Here is a 16,906-nt window from a genome sequence, read left to right as displayed (position 1 = left end):
CTGTGAAGATATGTTATATAAAGTCGTTTTAGTGTGCTTCGTTTAAATGCTGACAGGTCTATCACCCGGTCAAACTGTCAGTCAGAGCTGATCAGCATCGGTCATTGTTAACGTTCTGTCTCCAGGGCCTCATGAGTTCATCAGCTGGCAGGTTTTTAATGGCTCTGAAACGCTTTTACCCCTCATGGTGTCTTCCCTCTCGTCCGCAAAGCTCCGCTGCTCCTGCCAGGGTTTCAAGTGACAACCAAACTGTCACTCTCCTCCTTCCTTGTTCCACTTCTTGGGGTGTCGGTGGGGGTGAAGTGACTGGCAGTGGTGTGGAGTCTGTGTGTGTTTTTGATGGGAGGGTGGGGGGGGGGGGATGTAGAGGTGATAAAAGGGGACGAAGGAAGAAATACAGGCAGATCCACATACAAGGAGGAAGGAAGACACGTTCAGAGGAATCACTGTAACCAGACACAGACATGCCTGAGCCAGGTAAGGTTATAACCCCAAAACAAACGGAAGATGCAGTGGAATTGGAATTACAAAATAATTTTTGACCCATAGTTTAAACTCAGTCTTGATGAAATGTTAGAATTTGGGATCATTTAGATTGTAACTGCATCATGATGCACACTGGCATGTATGTATGAATATCATTAGTATTGTATTACTTTTAATACCAAGATGTGGCAGTTTTATTACTATTACTACTTTTCCAAAACAAAGACGATATGCTTTATTTATCTATTATAGTCACAACCCCCCCCCCCCCCCACACATAATATGAAATTAGTCTGTGTGCATGTGAATCGTTCTCTGTTTAACTTTACTATTTTCAACTAATATCTAACAGTTTCTAGGGAGGAAGATGTAAAGTTATTTTTTTTTTCATCAAAGTAAATGTAAAATGAGATCAAAGTTATGAAAAGAAACATCTATAAATGCCCAGAGAAGCCTCCAATGACAGTGATAATGGATCTTGTGGTCACTGCAGGGACAAATATGATGGGTGTGTGTGTGTGTGTGTGAGAAACGGGGGATGTTCTCAGGCCCTTTTAATGCATTAAGCTGAGGAAAGCAGCAGGAGTGGTGAAAGGGCAAAAGTCAGCACACATACTTATGGTGAAGTCAGAAACTAGGTTTAAGGTTATAACTGTAGAGATTAATTGCTATATGTAATTATTTTATGTGACTACCTTTTATGCAAAGATTAAGTACATATGCTTTGCGTTTATGTCATCTACAGGGCTGTTCAAATAAATGGGCAAGTCCAGTTATGCGATATTAAGGTTAATTAACCGATGTTTTAAATAAATTTAAATAAATCGAAGTCCTTCAATTGAAAAATTGAAAAACAGGGTGTGTAAAGGACAGTAAATGCCTTTTTTCATGACTGATAATAAGACCTTTCATTGCACATCAACTAAACTGCACTTATGGAGTCCCAGCAGTGCAGCAAACCTTTACCATGTAGGTGCTAGCGCATTTAATAACCTCCGCACTGAAACATTAATCGACCATTGATACTGTATTATGTGACAGTAAACTCCACAGGCTGTAACGTATGTCATAATGTACCATCAGTCATGGGGCCTAAAATATGCTCGGCTGCCTTTGTCAACAGTGACCTCAAAGCGCGGTAAATCAGCGGGTAGCTTGAAACCTGAGAAACGAGTGCATGCACGATGAAAAGAGGGAAGGAAGACGGGAGGGAAAGGAGGAGGAACCCGGTAAAAGCGAAGAGATGAGCGGGATGATTTGTTCGAGGGGCCTCTGCCAAGTCAGGTGTAACTACCTTGTGTCATATCTCTGCACCTCAGACACAATCTGTCTGACCCTGATTGACTCCCTCATTCTGTTACGCCGTCTCATCCGCTGGCACCATCTCCCCTCGTCAATCTGCAGGGTAGCCTACGTGAAAAATCGAAACTTTTTCTGGATTTCAGTCGAGGAATCATGTTTTCTGTTTCAGTGATCAAAAATTCCTAAATACATTTCCCTCAAACCAAGATGCGTTATTCATCGGATCCTTAAAAGTCCACATATGGCGATCCGTGTCAGTGTTGATGTGTGAAGTTCATTTGATAGATCTGAATCTTTGCCTTCCACAGCAGTTCATACCGGTTCCTTTTTTATTCTCCATCAGGCAGTCATCCCATCCCTGCCTTTCAATATATCTTACCAGCGTCCTGACATCACACGTATCATATTCTCAACACCCCATTACTACCTCCTCCCAGGCTCCTCTTCTTCTTGTGTTTCCACTCATCCCAAATTGTTGCCTATCTCTTGAACTTCATGACGCTTTCTCAGCTTTGGGGCCCCCTCTGCCCCTGTCGATCAGGTGTCTCATGTGACACCCTCTGCGGCGTCTTGGTCTCAACGGTTATGGGACAAGAAGCCTTTGGGTAGTGTAAGGAGCACGCATCCCAATAAACAGCCACAAGAATAGTTCTCAAGTGTGGGAGTCCCGGGTGTGGCTTCATGGGTCCATGAAGGGAAAGGCGCCTTTGGGAGGGGACGGGTGCGACCACTTGGATAAACACTGATTGAACTATTATGGGGAAAAAAACACGTCAGCCTGGCACGATCATTGTTTCTCTCAACAGCTCTGATTTGTTGACTTGTTTTCTGAGGAAGCATGAGCTCTTTGGAACGAGTGACATATGGAACAATAAGACCTTGAGCACTAGTGTTGATGCCAAAAGTTGCAGGGTGCCAGTTCTCTGGCACTGCTCCATTGCTAAGTGTGTTCAGGAATTACTGGTAATAGGCCAGCATTAGTACAGGTCCCTCCCTGTACAGGATAGAGTAGGGCCCAGTTTTGCAAAGATAGACTTTAATCATGACTGAAATCAAATAGTGAGGCCCCAGAGAGATGTCTCCATCCATCTGTTGCACAGGGTAGACCTAACACCTTTTCCTATGAATTCAGAGTATATTTAGACCCTCTTCACAACAGAAAACATGTATGAACAAGTAAGGAGTGAAAGAGAAGGGCACTCAAAGAGCACATACCTCCACCAAGGCCCAACAGTCCCCTCATGAAGTCCCCAAATTTAAATTCACTAAATCTGGATTTTTCTTTGGATCTGCACTAAATTGCACACACTAATAAATACCAGCCCCCTAAATATGCCTTGTGGAATCAAGATCAAGATGAGTTATTCTCTGAGAAATCAACGGAAACGTTGTTGAAGTGTAAAAAAATCACTGAATCAGCAGTAAGATTTTATGGATTCTCTCCTGACCCATACAACATCTCTCACCAAATTTAGTGGTGATCTATCCAGGAGTTTTTGCGTAATTCTGCTTTCTAACAGACAAACAAATAAACACACCTTACCTTTTAGGTGGAGGTAAAAATATCCTCCCTACACCACCTTACATTTCCAATAATGAGATACACATTTTTCTCTGGTGTCATCATCTACAACACAACATTGTTAGCAAATCAAACATTAGGAGCCACGCTCTTCTCTTTTTCGGTGATTGTTACCGCTCTTTGTGGTTAGCAGCTTCAGTTAGCCTGGGACTATGTTGGCTAACTCTTCAGGCTTTTGTGAAACTGTCTAATGAGACTGAACAAATTAAAAGAAGAGGCTGTTTTCATGGTTTCAATGGTTTGTTAGTGACTTCACTTGTTTCCTCTCAACTCGGCTGCTTCACCATGCCATTAGCTCACCGCTACACACCCTTTTCTTCAATAAAAAGTTAGAAATACGATGACATTAATATTGTATTTCCTTAAAATGCTAAAAGTTCATTTGTATTTATTATTTAGTATCATTTTTATATACTATTAAAAAAAAACATCATGATTGACAGCTGAGACTGACTCGTGATTGGTCGAGCGTGTGTACTTTACCAGGACCTCGATACAGAGGTTCCATCCACAGATCGCTACAGCTCAGGCTTCAAATGATGCTGCAAGATGGCGGCATTTTAATACACTTTATATAAGCTCAAACCACATGGCCAAGTTAAGAAGAAGAAAATGACTTCTACTACCATCAGAGACATGATCCTGAGCCTGAGTGACGAGTCAGCAAACATACTGAGAGCATTAGAAACCACAGCAGCTCAGCTCTGCTACTGGTCTACTCTGCATTTATTTTCATGCTTCTGGGAGTTATATTTTTTCTTTATTTAAGTTTTTTGTTTGATTCCTCATGGATTTTTTTCTGCTTGAATCAATTGTGCTAAGTGGTTTAACACCATTGTCTGGTTAACCACATGTTTTATCAACAAAGTTACCTAAAGTTCATGATAAATCAATTAAGACTGGACAAGAACTGAGCAGGATTGTGGACCGCTGTGTGCATATTATCACTGTGAAGCTATACTTGAAGTGTATCTTTTTAAAACTAGCTACCGGGCATCTACGAATCTTCTTGCAGGGTAGCAGTTGTAAACCTCTTGTCACCCATATTAGCTGCAGGGTAGGAGGAGGCTAACATCCTGTCACCCCTGCCTAAACGCATGTCCAGTGTAGCATTACCTCATACCAAGGCTGTCATCAGGTCCCCACAGGTATGCACTGGCTGCTTGATGGATTACAGACAGATGCAGAGTCGAGTGACTGTGCTACGAGGGCCTACAAAGAGAGAGAGAGAGAGAGAGCAAAAAGTTAACTGAACCCTGATCTATCATTTACAAAGACTCTTTAAACACAGCCCCAGTGGTGTGTTGTGCACAGGCTACACACTCAGACTTTATTCTAAAAGCTTCCTCTGTGATTGAAAGGCCTTGGCCTATTTGCAGCACAGTCTGTGTTGATGTGAGCTGCAAGACAAAGGGAAATGAATCGAAAGCTGAAGTGGATGACAGCTTGTTACGGTATTTAAAGCCACCTTTGTTTACCGAACTCCACAGATTCCTCACCCCTAAATAAGAGCTGCATTTAAAAACTGTTTTCTTAGGTTGAGGCGACTTTATTCACCTCACATTATAACAGTTCATTCAAACCATCAAGAAAGTTTACAGCCGTGCCATAAAATCGAATCTTCCATTTCACACACCTTTTTATGCCTCTTCCAACCCCATTAAGAAATCCTTTCCCTTCTTCCCCCTTGTTCATCCATAAATCTTCATCCTCGTGTGAGGCAGAGAGGAGCGGGGAGGGGTGGAGGGAGAGAGACATCACCGGTGGAATCCAAACAAGTCATAATTCTTATCATCATCTATAACCCAGGGTTATATGCAGCCGAGCCCGTCCCTCACATTCCTGCCACAGGCTTGCATGTCTAATCTCTCTGTCCTCGGCCACAACAGGTTTAATGCATGACCGTTACAGCATGCATAAACACCAAATAACACAGGAACATCGGCACCTTTAAAGGTTTATCAATTTGTCTCAGTGGGAGTAACATTATTAATGACCTTTGTCTTTGTATGAGTAGAGCACAGTTCACTGCAGAGATGTGCAGAGGAAAGAGAGCAGAATACATTGTCATATAAATCCTGCATTGCAGCCGTACTTCAATAATAAAACAACACAAAACGCACGCTTCTGAAAAGACGACAGCACAGTTGTCCTGAGACCAAACGTCAGATCACAGCAACTTTAGCAACTCTTAAAAGGTTTGTTGCAATCTCACAAAATTTCACGTTATCTACAGATTATTTTCTACAGATTTTCTGCAGATTAGCTTGTTCTTCATTTTGAAAGCAAACATGTATTTGACAGGAGTAGTTGAAAATATATTGTATATACAGCTTACAATAATACATAACATTTTTTAAAGATTAAATCACTGTCTCCCAACATTTTGGACTTGTGACCTATTTTATTCTATTAGTATTAGAATAAAAACATTTTCTTTTCTCCAACCCTAATAAGGATTTGTGTGACACCTTTTCGGTCGATTCAACGTTTGACTTCAGTAACTATAACATGTTAACATATATACTTTTTGGAAGGTTAACATACAACCAATTAATTTATCTAGTGAGAATTAGATTATAAAAACCAATGTGCTCTGAGTCTTATTCAATGCACCTTTAACAAACTGACACAGGTTTGCGAGAAAAAAAGAATCCTTTGAAATATTAAAGACATTTTTTTTTAACCCTCCCAGGTGAAGCTCAGCAACCAGAAACAAAAAGTAGGTCATCGAAATATTCAAACGTCTGCTTGTTTCGTTCACGGTCAGTAACTTTAAAACAGTGAGCTCTTATCCATCATGTGGAATGAACAGCTGACAGTTTCAGTCAATGCCTAAAGGTCACAAACAAGATGATATAAACAACATTTTATCAATCAAAATCAACAACTCCTGGAAGTAGTTTCTATATCTTGTGCAAACAAGGAGAGAAATAGGTAGATTTAGGATATTTCTCACCGGAATGTCTGAACCAAGGTTCATGTCTTTGCTACATTGTAATTTAGGGAGTGCACTGACAATTTTTGTATGACATACATACTTCCTGTCATCAGCACCTACATGGGCTGCATCTACCTACAACTACACTGATTGGTTTGTAGACAGGCATGCGTCTCATGTTGGTGTGTTGTCAGTTCAGCAGTCTTTCTGTTTGCAGAGAAAATGAATGAACCGGTTAATTTGCTCAATTTGGTTTCCACGGTGATATCCTTATGGTTTTACTACCAGCATCATCAACTTCAGGCTCAGTACTCCACACTAGTTCAAAGGCATCAAATGAGAGTCCTTGTTATTTAAACATCATTTGCAAATGGTCAAAAAGATGGAACAATATAAAAAGTGACTTCAATCTGCAAATGAACCAAACCATGGTTTGATCCGGACTGAGACCACCTCCTTTGGTCGGACAAAATTTTGGTCCAGACTGTGGTCGGAGGCACCTTTACCACCTGTGATTGTGGTTCTGAATAATCTTGCGAAGGTCCAAACTAAACAAGGCAGGTCTGATAGCTCCCTTCGGGCATGGTCACAAAAATATGTGAATGGAGCACTGGCCAACCTTTGCCTCCCATTCACTTACTTTCTGTCAGCGAGGGGGCATTTCCTTTGGCAAATCCACAGTGTGGCTTCTCGTGGAGATCAACTTCCGTGAAATATGACCGGTGACATCACAGCCTTTCTGGCAACCGAAAAAGACGCTCGTCCAACAACCGCAACGTCAAACTGACTGTGCGTCACATCCTGCACTTCCCACATTCAATAAGTGATGATACGTAACGCCTCAGCAGGCGGTTATCTGCATTTGCGTATGAGTGCCCTTAAATCCAGCTGGTTTCTGGGAAAAGACATGCACCTTATGAGACATTAAAATATTTAGGCTCATCTCATCACTTGTCTTCTTGGCAGCATGTCAATCATATAACTATAACTAACGAAAAATGTGTCTCCCAAGCCTAAAAATAAATCCAAATCTATGCTCTTAGCTGGATTCTTCAAACCTTAATGATGACCTGATTTTTAAACCGTGTTAAAAATTGATTTAGCAAGAAGCTACAGTGTGGTGCGACTTAAGAGAAATACTCAAAACAGCCTGTGGTTATTGTATTTGATCTGTCGATTGCGGCATTGACTGTCGCTGGAATTACTGGAATATGATGTTGGTTTTACGACATCCGTTAATAATCTGCATGTCAAGCTACTATTTAGTCATTACTCTGGGTTTATCCATTTACCTCCCCCTCCTACGGGGTCTCATACGCTTCAGTACATGATATACTTTAGCAGCAAGTCAGATCATCAAAGCTGTCGTATTAACTTGGCAAATGATTGAGTGATTGGGAAGGCAGAGGCTTAAGTGTACCCTGATTCTGCCAACAGCACTGTTCTCCAGCGTCACCATAAAATGGTGAAACATCATCAGTCATGCTCTGCCCCCAGCATGGACGCCAGCCAAGTGCCACTAATACTACCATTGATAGTCGTCCACACACTCAGGTTTATAAATAGATAGTTTGAATATTAATCTTCTCTTTATACCCCGCTCTGATGTATACTTGAATATTATATAAATACAAAAACACCTCTCAGTCACACCATCATGTGATTTAAGTACAGTAGCAGAAGCTTGGCCTAGCGTGATCATAATAATAATGGAACAAGTTGCTTTGAAAGTGGGATTAAGGTGCTTTTAAGGCCTTGAGGAATGTCCCTGTTGGATTGCAGCAGCAAATATGTGTTAACTGGAGCGGATGGAAATTTAGTTAAAAAATTAGCTTTCAGTTCATTATTGCACTGATTATTAAACATGTCATCTTCAAGGTTAAGGAACTTTACACAGTTTATGGCTAAACTGTTTGCACTAAGACTGCCAGGCTTTAAGATTCAGACTTTTAAAATCAAATAAAGAACAACAACAAAAAATATGGCAGCATTTTTGGGTCACTCTCCAAAACATACGGAATCCTACACTACCCATAATGCAGTTTGAGTGTTTCTTTCATCAAACCCTCCCTGCCATAGACTGCATCTAAAAATGGGCGTAGATTCTGAGTTGCCATTAGTGGCCAAATAAACTTTTACCACTTTAAGTATATACTATTATAATATTATGTCTTATGAATGATGAAGTAACGCATATATGTATTATGAGAAAGATGCTGTGGCTCTTAGCTTTAGACTTTGAGGTCTTACTAACAGGTCTGACTCCCTAAAGTCAGTAAAAGTGCAATCTGCTGGATCTGCACGTATCCAGTAATGGAAACGTGAGTTTATAGATTCTCCTGTGATTGACACACTTGTCCATTGTAGAGGTTTGTCAGTGCGGTGTTGTGTAAAAGGGCACCAGGCTGCATTAACTAAGTATGAACAGTGGGAATATGTTCCCACCAAATGGCATTGTGCTCAGCCAGAGAGGAGGCCACCTGGGCCCCGGTGTCTAGTTAACACGACTGCCGTTGCCATAGCTTACGGTTGAAGACACGCTCAAGTGACTTAATGTATTCAGCAGTCTTCCAACATCAAGCTCCAGCAGAAACAAAACCACCTAAGTGGTGCATTCCACAGCAGCTGAATTAGACATATCAGCAGAGTTTAAAGAGACAGCTGCAGAGTTAACTGCATCGAAATACACATCGAGACAAATATGAGGAATTTGCTCCCGTTTTTGACTTTGTTCAACCATATGAGAGAGAGAGTGAGAGCGAGAGAGAGATTCAAAGATTCAAATGTTTGGCTTGGCCTGACTCCTTGGCTCAACCGAAAGAACAAGCAGGAGACATACGCTGCAAAGGAACACGGGGAAATGTCAAGAGAGATTAACGAAGCACATTCCACAGAGGTTACCCTTCAAAGCATAACAAGTAGAGAGAGCAACTCAGAGAGAGAGAGCGAGAGAGAGAGAGAGAGAGAGAGAGAGAGAGAGACACTGTGTGCAGGATGATCAATGTTAATCTTCTCATTGTTTTATGAAGTGATGCAGATATTTGTTTTCATGTTAAATACAGACAAACAAACAAACCTTCGCTAATGTTTGATCACATGCTTGCTGGATGCTGCTGTTGTGCGCATGCATACAGTGTTGGTTCAATATTTTCATTGTTACTTGAGTAAAGGAGGTTATGTTTTCATTGCAGTTTGGTAGTTCGCAGGATTACTCAAAAACTCCTGATCCAATTTCCAACAAATGTTGTGGCTCGAATTGAGGACGTTGGCGACCCATACAAGATAAAGGCTTGGGATCTGGTGTGGGCTTGTTACCTCCACTACGAAGGCTATGTTTTCACAAGTCTTTTTGTTTGTTAATATGATTACGATAAAACTAAAGAATTCATTCATACGAATGTTGGTGGAGGAATGGGACATTTAAATTCAATTTTGTTGGGATCCAGATAAAACGGACAGATCTGGGAATTTCTTCTTTGTTTTAACATGGCGAGATTCTGCGTTAGCCATGGCGGAGATGAGCATTAAAAGGTGTTTATATAACAGTGTTGTGGTTACAGCATGTTTCTGCTGCCCCATCTGGCCAAAACACTGTTTTTTCAGATTCATAGACTAATTAAAGATGGACGATATATATCTCCAACTTCCTACTGCTATACGGAAATGAAGCCCAAGAGTCTCAGAAACAGGTGCCGCCATCTTGCGCTCGTCATTTGGAGACAGAGTCTGCTCTGTAGCGTTCGGTGTAATGTGGTATTGAGCTGGGGTGGTCTAATGATGTTTCAGTCCGTTTTTATAGCAATAAAATAACTACAAAATAAAACATGAACATCAGTGTGATAAGAACTACCTAAAATAACAGAAAAACATTTAGACTTTTTAGTTTGGTCCATATCCCGTCTGCAAACATGGAGGCAGAGTTTAAGAGCTACACTGGAGCCAGCAACGAGAGAGTGATCAAGAAGGTTTGGCTTCACTTTTTGGGAGCTATCATGTTGTCCATCGTCGTATACAGTCTATGGCATCAGCATGAATGTTAATATGATAGTGTCCTGGTTACAGTTTCTGCTTCCCTCATTCTGGAAAAATCAGTTATTTCAGATTAGGGAAATACAATCTTCTAATCGTGCTGCTATGTACATACAGAGAAAATTACATGCCATTGAGAGGCTGCTTATAGCCTTGAAAATTCAAGCATGCAAACATCTTTTCGTGTCTGGACGGAATCAAATCCCCAACCAGGCACAGTCAGTGTTCTGCTCCTTAACTGAGCTTCAACAGCCAACACATTCCTGTTTTACGCTTAGATCCCCTCCATGTCTCATCGCAGGTATTATTTACTCAATCTTAAAGACTTTATGGTCAGAACCATTTCAAGCTCTCAAGAGTTTAAAAATGATAGTAGTGATAAGCTTTTGGTAATAAAAGTGGTCTATAATTAAGATGCACTGACCATAAAGTATGTGTATATTTAAAGGATGTAGTCACAGTGACAGAGTCAGCGAAAACTGAGTAAATACAGTCTTCTTTCAACAACCATCTCACATTATATTTGTTAAATATAAACAGTGTATCTCATCTCGTCTCCCCTAACTGAAGAACCCAATCCTCAGGCTATTAACATGAAGCTTCACGCTATCCTTGAACCCATTGACCTGGCTCATTCTTCTCTCTCACAGTTTTACTTTTCACCTCTTCACACTCCATCTCACTTAAGCATTTCTTTTTTCTTTTTACCTCAGAAGAACGTGGAATCAGATTAAAGTAGGACAAAGAAATGGTGGGACAAAAAAGTGCTGAGAGTAGGGATTTGCATTAAGTGAAAAGTAAGAGGGAATGGAGAGCACAGGCGACATTATCCATTTAACAGATACCTGGAAGACGGGGAGAGAGACGGCTGTGGAGTGAATTTATCTAGGCCAGACAGGACGTGGAGACTGTAAGACTGTAAAGAGGCCGACGATGGAGCCGCCCCGACAGAGTGTTCATCAGCTGTGCAATACCTTCAGCATTATCGCGGTTGGATCAAGGGTCACACTTGTCCTGGTTGTGACTTAGCGGCTTGCCTACAGCTTTCAACGCAGAGCAGGGGGCGAACAGGCGGGCTGACAGGAAACATAGAGAGGACCTTTTAAAGTGGGCTGAAGGAGAAATGGGTCATTTATGTGGATAATTAGGAAGAAAAAGTGTTTTTAAAAGCTGCACGAGGCAAGATTTTTTTGGGGGGGGAAATTACACTCATTTTATCAGGCTGAATCACAAAGTCGAGCTACACTAGAGACCAAAGTCGCACCTTCACTAATTGAGATGCTGTAGATTTGCCCCATCTTCCCAAATTAAATCTCAGTGCTGGGTACGGAGCTGAGGAAACTTAAAGGTTAAATTCAACATTTAAAAATATAAATCATAGCTTCCCGTCCTTTCCTGACATATTGGTCCCGTTTGCCACTGCAAGCTTTGGACTCTATGGATGACAAAGAAATTGAATTAAATGAAATTTGGAACAGATATTGATGATCCCCACAGGATGAATATGACTCTGGTAGAGCTCTGATTGTTCCTCTAGCTTCACCAACAGATTGACATTTGTGATTTGGTTTTAACAATCTTTTTAACTGTTGGAGGGATCGTCATGAAATTTGATTAATTTACATGATCCTCAGGGGATGGATTTTTCTTATTTATTTCACTTTTCACTTGTCCATTAAAATATCTCAGCATCTGCTTGATGGATTATATCAACCAGACATGCCTGGTTCCCAGAGGTTAAACCATTAGACAGACATTGATGGGTTTGGGTGAAACAACCAGGGGTGAAGGAAGACGTTTCTGACCTTTTATCTAGTTTAAAGTAGCTATACCAAAATCTCTAATCAACTAGACGGCAGCAATAGGAGAGCTGAATGTAGGCCACAATCAAGGCGGGTGCACAACTCACACAAAAATCTAATTCTATATTACATGAACAGATAAACACTGTGGGCCCAGACATTATGGTGAAATGGTTACAAAATAATTTAACAAATATCTGCAACACGGATATTTGCTTATACCTAAGCACACATGCAAAATGGCCCCTCCACCACTCAGTCCCCTTTAACAGCAGAAAAACCCACAAGAAAACAAAACAGGAAACGCAGCCCATTCAACAGATTAGTTAAAATCACTATCAGTAAGTATTTTCATAATGTTTGAACATACCTTGTTACTTGGCTGATCGGCCTTAGTAGTCCCTCCAAGATCTAACAAAACACACTTTTAATAAATATTCAACAAATCTTTAGTTTGACACAACGAGCTAAAACCTAAATTTCATCTTCTACAGAGTAACTCTTAAAGTGGTGTTTTTAAACATATTTATTTAATAAAATCAAGCAAAAGCTGGCATCATGCTCTCTCTCTCTCTCAGGTGTGCCTCAATGCAGGAAGCAAGGCCCAGGGGAACTGCCCACCCCCTTTTTATAGACTCCGCCCCTTCTCCTGACTTCCTGTTACCTTTCCTTCTTCATATAATTAGTGACCCAGGATCATTAATGTTGCAGCTGGTAATTTTACTAGTTCACTGCTGAGTAGCTCAATCTATAATTAGTTGGTTTTATGTTTTGTATTAATAATTATGATCTGCAAAGTAGAAATCAATATAAGCAGTATAAAGTAGCATAAAACAAATATACTGTAATACTGTAATCTGTGAATGACTGTCAAGTCACTATCGCCAACTGAGGTAGCACAGTAATGAAAACTGATGAAAGTATTGCAACGTTAATATATTTGCAGTTTTATGAACTGCTTGTCTATGGTAACATTTCCCGAAAAAATGCTGTATTAAGCTGCAGCTTATGCAAAACGAACATTTTCTATAGTTGAAGCTTTACATTGAAAGCGTTTAACAGGAGACCAGACTTTTGTCACGGCGTCCTCAAAGGAAATGTAACATTTTCTTCAGTGAGGTTTTCTCCTATTGCAATCATTCCAAACTGTCATTTCTGACAGCGGATCAGTCTGAAATTTTTCAGGGAGTGATGGAAGAGTAAGGAGCAGCCACAGTTGTGAGCTGTTAGATGAAGAGCTGGAGGCGACAGGCTGCACACCTCCAACTTCTCAGCCAGGTACCCAGCTCCTCTCACTGTGCGCCGCTGTTCACAGACTCATGCTGAGAGCAGGATAAAATTAGATCACGATTTCTCACATAATGATGGAGCAGGCAAATTATACCCTGATTTCTCTATTAAAACCACAAGAGTTTCGCTGCCCTCAGATTTCTGTGACCTATTAAAGCACATTTTCTGTAATCCCATAGAATGTATATAAAGATGGACGACACCTCTTCGTTTCCTACCCAGAAATTAAGCCAAAATATCCTGGATATGAACAACGCCATCTTCGCGCTGTTTCAAGGTCCCGCAGATACGCGTTTGACCAATCACGAGTCAGTCTCGGCAGTCAACAAATGAACACATGAACACATGAACATCTTTAGTGTGATAAAATAAGAACCTAAAAGACCAACAAACACAGACCATCTTAGAGAAAACCGTATTTTACATGTTCTTTTTGATGTTTCTTGTAAGGAAACATGGAGGAGAGAGCTATACGGCAGTCAACCACTAGGGGTTGATCAAGACGCTTTGGCTTCACTTTGGTGTTCACTTTTGGGGAGCTGTAAAAATAATAAAATAAATATCATCCATCTTTAAATAAAATGTATGGTCATCATCAGAAACTACAGGTGTCGCTCAAACAACCAGGACTGAAAGTTGTCAACCGTAATTAAGTGCATAACTCAATTAAATGTCCATATTTATTTTTCATCAATGGAAATGTCTTAACTACTTACAAACAACTATTTCATTAATGTTTTGTTCAGGCATCACGTAACTTTTCATAGGCTCAAAATGTCCCTGCAAAACAAATGACATCATCAGACCACAGCTGTACTTTGTGTGTGGTGCAAGTTGCCAAATGTTAGCATGCTAAACACGATAAACTGAGATGGCTGACGTGGTAAACACTAAACCTGCTTAACAATAGCATGCTAGCAATGCCACTGGAGAGCATGTTAGCATGCTGGTGTTAGCATTTCGATCTGAGAGTCCACTGTGTCAAAACACAGTCAGGGCAGCTGGCAGGGCCTGAGACTCTCCACAGGCCGGTGGACTCTCCAAAGGTCAAACACCATTTGCACTCATTTTTTAATGTCATTTACAACATATTAACCCACGAGCACACATGCAAACTGTCTCTGAAGCAGCAAAGAAACAAGTGCTCTGTTCATGGCAAGATGGAGTTTCCTTATCTTCCTACCATTCCATCCTTTCTGGATATTTAAATCCATGTTGTTGTTTTTCAAACGCTTACCTCTCGTTGCCACATGGAGCTGCCAATATTTAAATGTGCCTTGAACAGCTTTAAATATTTTTTCTGTGCGGTATATTTTGATGTTGCATAATCAAATGCATTTCTCCCCCCCCCCTCCAGTCATCTGCATAAAGTATTTCAGCAGGGACATACAGAAAAATTCTAAAGCGCTCGCCAGACACCCAACCTCACATTGTTAACATCCTAAATGGGAAAAAATAGGCAATACTGAGCAGTGAAAAGCTTATAAATTAGATATGAAAGGATGATCCTGATAACATGTATAAAATCCCTATGTAATCATCCCTTGAGGGGGTAGCAGTGACCTTGACGGGCTAAAAATTCTTTTGTGAAAACTCAATTTGCTGCACACACAATGTTGCTGGGAATAATAGAGGAAAATGCACAGTGTTTGCTGAGAATCTCGCTCTCTTGCCTCTTTGCAGTCAGACAGCCCCTTGCCACAGGGTAAAAAGGTATTATATGTAATGTTTGTTACAGCCAGACTATGTTGTTTCATCAGGATAGTTTCAAGTTATGATGTAAAGAGGGAGTTTGCCTGTTGGAATAAGAATTAGGCTATTTTTTATTTTTTTTACCATCTCTTGATATTAGCAAGTCTAATCTCCTCTACCTCTTCAAGGTGTTTTTTTCCAATTCACCCCGTGACTGAAATATTTGTTTTATTCATATACTGTTTTGGAGAGTTTAGTTTTGAGACTGCAGGATTTTTGCATAATCCACAATGTGGCCGTCAATCTGAACCGTTGTTTAAAATGTCACAGCACATTCTATACCACTCCTATAACGTTTAAGATGTATCAATATCTTTCTCTCAAATATTGAACCAGCCCTCTTATTTGAGATTCTTATATTGATGTGCAGCCACTCCACCGGTAATAACTGAGACTCTGCCTGAGCATTTGTACAGCGGCAAATTAAACTTTTACATCTAAGAAAGATTTGTATATTTTTAGCCTGAAAATGCTCTGTCACCATCAAACAATGTCATGTCATACTCACCTCTTCCCTCGTACTCAGACAGGTTTCTATTAGCATGATATTACAGTTGCAGGCTGATGAAAGGATGTGCTCGGTGAAACAGAGCAAACTGTCCTCACACATTTATTTGAAATAAAAATTCAAAAATATCTCAAAATGAAAAAAAAACCAAACAGCTCGTCAGATGCATTTTTGAGAAACAAGACGGATCTTTGAGCAGACACATTTTATTCCACTTTGATGTAACGCTGAGGGGTTCAATAAGATTTATTATCAGTCTTTCATGTGAAAATTTCGTCTAGGAACCTGTAATATTCCTTTTGGATTAGCGAGACACCGATGGGACTGCTCCTCTAGCACACACTTAACGAATTTCAGGTTGTTTCTGGGGGGAAAAAAGGGTTATATTATTAATCACACATATCTGAAACAGCAGGGATCTGTTTCCATGGTGATTTTATGACATTTATTTCAAACCCCAGTCGTCTCTCAGGGTGATGATTGTTCCTCAGATACAAACCCTCCTCCTCTTTCCGTTATGTCATGATGAGTCAGAGATCAAATCCTGCTCGCAAACACCTTGACATCAAGGTAAAACAGCCGAGAGAGAAAAAGTGAGGACAGGAGGAACACATACAGTATGTAAACTGAAATTCACTGACTGATTTACAGTGGAGGGGTGCGGGATAGATGCTTCAGCAGGAATCTAAAGAAAGTTTTTACTGCCTGGTGCGTCACGGATCCCCTCCTGGACTGAAGTGCTGAGAGAGGCATTAACAGATTGCTGCCTGAAAAAAAACCTTATCCAAAATAGAAGTGTTGCCCCCCCCCCCACCACCAGTATTCCAGACATAGAGTGCCAGCCTTGAGTACAAGCGGAGTGCCAAGGCCGAGCCTTGATATCTTAGACCCACTGTTAAGTAGACTCATGGGACACTTGCTCTGCAGGGTCAGTTGTGGCTTGTTGTTGCTGGTTTGGAGAGATGGTAGCTGTCAAGATGTCGTCATTGTTCATCTCTTGGGCTCAGCGTTTTAATTTCCTTTACTGCCTCAGCTGTAACTCTGGCAAAGTGAAACCTATTTTTAAAAGCATTTAAACAGGGGTCGTGATGAGGGAACAGACCTGTGAAATTAATGAAATTGATGGTTAAGATATGAATGCTGCCAAAGTTGAATTATTACTGTGCAGCCGGGCGCTTTAGTTTGTCTTGCAGACAGAAACATGCCTAATCTGC

At 40.7% G+C, this 16,906-nt stretch overlaps 1 protein-coding gene across 1 annotated transcript in view; it reads left to right on the top strand.

Moving 5' to 3' along the window:
- Window positions 1–332: 332 nt before the first annotated feature.
- The window catches only part of mybpc2a (myosin binding protein Ca), a 55,861-nt gene continuing 39,287 nt past the window's right edge, over window positions 333–16,906 (top strand). The window contains exon 1 of the mRNA XM_034592822.1: window positions 333–477. Within this exon, the coding sequence (XP_034448713.1) occupies window positions 465–477 (13 nt within the window). The 5' untranslated portion in view covers window positions 333–464. The remainder of the gene's footprint in view (window positions 478–16,906) is intronic.

The sequence above is a fragment of the Hippoglossus hippoglossus genome, chromosome 8, assembly GCF_009819705.1.
Source record: "Hippoglossus hippoglossus isolate fHipHip1 chromosome 8, fHipHip1.pri, whole genome shotgun sequence".
Taxonomy (NCBI): domain Eukaryota; kingdom Metazoa; phylum Chordata; class Actinopteri; order Pleuronectiformes; family Pleuronectidae; genus Hippoglossus; species Hippoglossus hippoglossus.
The sequence above is the reverse complement of the archived record's forward strand: the minus strand, read 5'-3'. Positions and strand labels throughout refer to the sequence as shown.